This window comes from Malaclemys terrapin, chromosome 1, assembly GCF_027887155.1.
Source record: "Malaclemys terrapin pileata isolate rMalTer1 chromosome 1, rMalTer1.hap1, whole genome shotgun sequence".
Taxonomy (NCBI): Eukaryota; Metazoa; Chordata; order Testudines; family Emydidae; genus Malaclemys; species Malaclemys terrapin.
This window is the reverse complement of record NC_071505.1, coordinates 290,101,028-290,107,609: the sequence shown is the minus strand read 5'-3', so window position 1 is coordinate 290,107,609 and position 6,582 is coordinate 290,101,028. Positions and strand designations below refer to the sequence as shown.

At 39.2% G+C, this 6,582-nt stretch overlaps 1 protein-coding gene across 1 annotated transcript in view; it reads right to left on the bottom strand.

Moving 5' to 3' along the window:
- Window positions 1-832: 832 nt before the first annotated feature.
- RGCC (regulator of cell cycle) overlaps window positions 833-6,582 on the bottom strand; it is a 32,500-nt gene continuing 26,750 nt past the window's right edge. Inside the window, exons 4-5 of the mRNA XM_054013937.1 lie at window positions 4,399-4,461; window positions 833-2,925 (exon numbers count right to left, since the gene is read on the bottom strand). Coding sequence (XP_053869912.1) covers window positions 2,918-2,925; window positions 4,399-4,461 — 71 coding nt within the window. The 3' untranslated portion in view covers window positions 833-2,917. The remainder of the gene's footprint in view (window positions 2,926-4,398; window positions 4,462-6,582) is intronic.

Here is a 6,582-nt window from a genome sequence, read left to right as displayed (position 1 = left end):
GTCCCTGCCACCTCATGGAATCCTCAGCCCAGATTTAGGGGCCACATGGAGAGAGAGGCACCTGAGGAAGGGATCCTCAAAAGCCAGCTAACTGAGTAGGGTGCCAACTAAGCTAACTGGGAGTGAAATGAAGAGGCAAGGGGAGGGGCTTAGGTCCAGATCCTCAAAGGCATTTAGGTGCCTAACTCCCATTGATCTGGATCTTTTCTAGCTAGCTGAGAGGTAGGCCCCTCCCTCCTAATCAATAAGCCTGGTGTTTAGGTTACTGGGAGAAGGGATTTGAATCCAGGTCTACCATATTGCAGGGAAGACTGGGCTGGGATGTTCAACTTTGTTTGTTAGAGGGCTTGAACCTAGATCTCCTATATCTTAAGTCAGTGCCCTAACCACAGGGCTACAGCATCAGGCCAGCTCTAATTTTCTCTGGCCCAACAAATGTTTAATTATTTATATAAAGTAGACCAGCTTCAACAGGAGAGGTCAAGAGACATCTATCCTAGAACAGCCTTGCATTTAGGGTACTCAGCTGAAATGTAGCAAACATGGGTTCAAGTCCCTACTCCAAATCACACAACCAAAGGAGTTAAACCTGGGTCTCTCACATGAGTGCCCTAACCCCCAGAAGAAGAGAGTATATACTGAAAAGATTGCTATCTAGTAGGGCTGTCAATTAATCGCAGTTAACTCAAGTGATTACCTCAACAAAAATTCACTACATTAGAAAAATTAATTGTGATTAATTGCAGTTTTATAATAAATCTTTTTGGATGTTTTTCTACATTTTCATATATATTGATTTGAATTACACCACAGAATACAAAGTGCACAGTGCTCACGTTATATTATTTTTATTACAAATATTTGCACTGTAAAAAGATAAAATAAATAGTATTTTTCAATTCACCTCATACAAGTACTGTAGTGCAATCTCTTTATAAGTGAAAGTGCAACTTACAAATGTAGAATTTTTTTCACATAAGTACACTCAAAAACAATGTCAAACTTTCGAGCCTACAAGTCCGTTCAGTCCTACTTCTTGTTCAGCCAACAGCTAAGAAAACAAGTTTGTTTACATTTACAGGAAATAATGCTGCACGCTTCTTATTTACAATGTCACCTGAAGTAAGAACAGGCATTCTCATGGCACAGTTGTAGCCAACATTGCAAGGTATTTACGTGAGAGATAAGCTAAACATTCGTATGCCCCTGCATGCTTCGACTTGTAGATTGCACTTGTTTATCTTTTTTACAGTGCAAATATTTGTAATCAAAAATAATATAAAGTGAGCACTGTACCCTTCGTATTCTGCACTGTAATTGAAATCAATATTTTTGAAATGTAGAAAATATCCAAAAATATTTATAATAAATTTAAATTGGTGTTCTATTAACAGTGTGATTAAAGCTGCAATTAATCACGATAAAAAAATTTTGATTGTTTGACAGCCCTACTATCTAGCTTTCTCTCAATGCTTTAAGCGTGCTCTGAGCATGCTTTAAGAATCAGTCCCTGCTGACAAGATAGGCATTCCCCCCAGGGCTGGCATTGGGACTCACTGGGGCCCAAGGCAGAAACTAAGGAGTGGGTCCCCACCCTGCCGAAGCTGGAGCCTCACCGTCTGGGGCTGAAGCCTGAGCCCAAGCCCCTCTCCCCCACTCGTAACTTAGTTTTGTGGGGGCCCCCTCTGGTGTGGGGCCCTGGGCAATTGCCCTGCATTCTATGTCATAATGCCAGCCCTGATTCCCCCATCCACTTTGAGAATCCTCCTTGGGGCCTCTTCTTCAGTAAGGGCTCACTAGCTGTGGGGTGGCATCAATGCTTAGGGGGCTTTGCGAATGCTGACAAGCAAAAAATCAAGGTGCCTACAGGCAGTGGCAGGCACAAGCACCCAGAAAGGCAGTTACCTAAATACCTGTGTGGATCTGACCATAAGTGACTTACATGGCTAAGTCACACTTTGAAAAGTGACTTAGGTATGTAGGAGCCTAAATCTTACTGAAAGTCAATGGGATTGTCACTTAGGCATTGCTCCACTCAGCCTAAGCACCTTTAAATATCTTGGCCTAAGTGTGTTGGCTCCCAATCAGTGTTTGATTTAGAGTGGTGCATTCAATAACATTAACATTTAAATGACACCACCAAAGCTTGGAAGTTCATTAAGGGGGTCTCTTAGATAGGGCTTGAAAGCTCTTCACACACACACACACACACACACACACACACACACACACACACACACACAAAAAGGGGTATTGAAGTCCGTAGAAATATACCAGACTTATCCTCGTGTGAGATCAGCATTTGGCTCAATTGATTCTATTCCCTAGGCATTTAATATGTAATACTCACATTTAACCAACGTTGGCCCTTTAATTGAGAAAAATGTAAAGTTTTGCATAAAGCCTGCATTTTGTTATTTTGCCTATCATGAAATAAGTTATCAGACATTTTAAAATCTGATGCATGTTCTCGGGAACTGAGATGAGTTTGAAACTTAATAAATTAATCTTCTTAAACCCACAAAGCGATTTTAGACAGCTAGATTTCAGTTCAGGTTTTATTTGTATACAAAAATATATTAAAAGCATTAAAGTTTCCAACTATATAAAATTACAAATATATTTTCATAAAAGCAATTTTAAATTAGAATTTAAGCTATATTTTTAAGAAAAAAATATAGTATCAGCACATTTAAGTTATCTGATCCTGCCTGCTGCAAAGTAACAAAACTGATGTCATCAGTTAAATGCTTAGAGAAGGTGACTATTGTTATGTTCAGAAGATGAATATGCTGGATAGCAAAGTTGACAGTTGTCAGACATGGCAGCGGCTTTCAGTGATCCATATCATTAGGTCTTCATTGCATCTTTCAAGGAATTATCTGTAGACAGGGATGATGCCAAAAATCCCTTTGCTTCACATACCTGTAAACATGAAAGATGAGAAATCCCAAATGCTACACTTAACAAGATTACGTTTCACTGACAAAATGTCATATTTGATGTCCCGTTTCTTAAATTGTCTGCTGTTTAACTGACGTGAAAGAGGGGAAAGCCAAAAAATATATATAGAAGCCAAAAAGTTATAAAGATTGTAAAGTTGTAAAGGTTTAAGAAAATCACTGTTCTAATGTATCCAAAGGCATCTTAGGTATCCAAAGGCATCTGCACAAGTAAGTATAGGTTGTTGCATAACCCCAACTATATAGTAGAACTCAAAATATGTGATAGTAATACAAGACTGAAGTTGGCCTTTTTCACTGCATTAATCTCACTGGTAAAGAATGAATAGCTCTAGAATGGATCCATTGCAAAAGATAGTAAATAAGAAAATACTTAAAATAAGTGAAACTAGGCCAGAATTAAGATACAAGTGAGAAGACAGCAAGGGCTAATCACAAATAAGCCAGATCATAACACAAGTTTACGATCATAAAAGAAGTTGTCTTGAGTTAAACTCAAGGAAATCAACTAAGGCTTAAAAAATACAAAGAAGGGGAAACAAAGGATTTAAAAACAACAAACAAACAATTTGTGTTACACCTTTCGTTCTTTGTCTGTACTGCCTATTTAGGCCCCAGGGGGCTCAACACTCTGTTTGCATGCAAAGGAATACAAGACCATGGCCCAAATGAACAGTACAGGCAAACTGTGAGAAGAGGAATAGATGTAACACAATATTTAAAAAAAGAAGTGTTGTTCCATAGCCCGATGAAGAGCCAAAGAATAATGTAACTGAATAACAGATTGTCAGGTAGTGACAAATTTGGTCTGTATTTAATGGAGGCTAGATCAACTGATTTTTTATTTAAAGTATAAGGTATGGACTTCCTTTCCATAATCATTTTGTAAAGACAATGATAGCAGTCTAATATTTACATTTATACCAGTCATTCATAGTTACTGGCCAGTTATTTAGACTTACAGGACTATGAAACACAAGCCTGTTTTTCACTGTGTTGAATCAGTTTTTGAAGAACTCTTGCTTGCATAATAGGTGTACTATCAAAGCAACTTCATGATATATGGTTTGTTTTATGTCCCAAAAATGCTATATGTAAGAAAGTGCTATTCAAAATCAAGTTGAATTTGGCTGCTAAAAAGTGGGAAAATATACAAGGAGGGAGGGGAGTAGAGAAATGAGACCATCTACGTAGCAGGAAAAGGAGACTAAGGAGACCTAAAAGTACAAATACATGGACAAAGGAAGATCTGTCCCCATGTTCTACCCCATTACTTCTCTCACAACAAAAGACACAAAAAGAACTCTAATATTTTAAAGGAAATTATGTAAAAATACTGTTCCCCACCCCCAACCCCATCTCCACTGATATTTTGTATTGTAAATACTTTGACTTCCATCATTTTTAAGGTACCACACAAAGTGAATCTACTTACTTGCTAATGTCCTGTCAAGATCAGCAATAAAGTCTTCTAGTTCTTTTGTGTCTCCAAGCTTTGCTGCAAAATAAGAGTACAGTCAGCACTGTTTATAAGTGGAAAAAATGTAAGTCTCTGCCACTGAGGCAAATAAAGGCCATTAGAAACCACTTGAATTTTGAAGGACAACTCCCATTATTCCCAGTAGTATCTAATCTCTTCTTGATTATCTTCAGAGAGGATTCCTTGACCTCTTCCTTTAATAGTCCTACTGCAATGTCCAAATGCTTCTGAGAAAAGACTATCCTGATATCTGGCCTAAAATTTTGATTCCTTTCTTTTAGGGAATTATTCACATAATGACATTAGAGCAAAACTCATTTTGTTTCCTTAAAAATTAGAAGTTAAGCTTTTTCCATCACTGTTAGATGTCCACTGCTTGCTAGTGAAGAATTGTTATTTATGTATAAATTCTAGTATTCTAGAATTTATACATAAATCCAGTTTTTTAAGATTGCAAGTGGCTTCTATCACTTCATTCTAGAGAGTATTCCACAATCAAATAAACCTTGCTCTCAGAAATAGCTTCCGGATAGTCAGTCTAATTCTTTGCTGAGTCTCTGCTGCCAGCTTAATTGGATCCCATTACTTCTCATTAATACCCCCTAATACCAAGTTAAATAGTTAATTCTTCTCTTTGTTATTTACAACCTTCTGATATTTGTAAGGTTATGTCCCACCTTCCCTTAGATGGCTTAATCAAACTGTACATATGTAGCTTTTTATCTTTCCTCCTAAGTAAATCCCTCCACATTCCCTGAAATGGGTGTTCAATTGCACAGCCTTAATATTGCCTTAGCTTAGTTTATGTAAGGAATTTTAATTAAATATATGGCATGTCAGCATACGTGTTCACATATGGGTAGGTGTAACCCTGAGCACCTCCGTATTCACACTATTGAATTAATCTTTCTACAAAATATGCCTTGTGAGGTACAGTAACTCCTCGCTTAACGTTGTAGTTATGTTCCTGAAAAATGCAACTTTAAGTGAAACAGTGTTAAGCAAATCCAATTTCCCCATAAGAATTAATGTAAATGGGGGGGTTAGGTTCCAGGGAAATTTTTTTCAACAGACAAAAAACTATAGATTATATAGATATACACACAGTATACGTTTTAAACAAACAATTTAATACTGTTCACAACTATGATGATTGTGAAGCTTGGTTGAGGTGGGGAAGTTAGAGGGTGAAAGAGGGAGGGATATTTCCCAGGGAATGCCTTGCTGCTAAATGATGAATTAGCACTCGGCTGAGCCCTCAGTAGCCTCTCACACAAGACAGCACGAACACGAGGGAGGGGAGACAGCATAGCAGACAGAGACAGACACACACCTTGTGTGTGGGGGAGAGAGAGAGAGAGAGAGATGCACACTGCCCCTTTAAGTAAACTGAGCCACTCTTAAGTGCATTGTCTTTTTAAGTGGATCAGGAAGTTGAGACAGCAGCTGCTGCCCCAAGCTCTCTCTCTGTCTGTGTCCCCTCCCTGCTCTATATGAAGAAGGGGTAAGTGGGGTGCAGGAGCAGGGGGGAGGGGGACACCCTGACATTAGCTCCCTCTCTTCCCCCCCTGCACAGCAAACAGGAGTCTCTGGGAGCAGCTCCAAGACAGAGGGCAGGAGCAGCACATGGCAGTGGGGGGAGGGACAGCTGCAATTGCTAGCCTGCTGGGTGGCTGCAGCACAGGGAATTTAGGGGAGCGGAAAGCTGATGGAAACCGGTCCACCCTGGTTACAAGCCCCCACCAGCTAGCTGCAACGGGCTGCTCTTCCTGCAAGCAGTGGACAAAGCAGGCGGCTGCCAAATGACGTTAGAAGGGAGCATTGCACAACTTTAAAAGAGCATGTTCCCTAATTGATCAGCAACGTAACAACAAAATAACGTTAACCGGGACGACTTTAAGTGAGGAGTTACCGTATCATTTAAAAACTAAAAACACACTGATCGTTCTTGTGTAATGTGTGTACGAAATGCGTACTAAGAGTTATGAACATAAACTGAAATTATGACTACAGTGTGTTTACCAGACAAGTCAAGGAAAGGAGTAAACTGGTTTCTCAAATATAAAGGACAAGCTGACACCTCTAGCCAGGTGTCATCAAAGTTGATTGGCAATAACCTGTCAAGTAGCTATTCTTTGG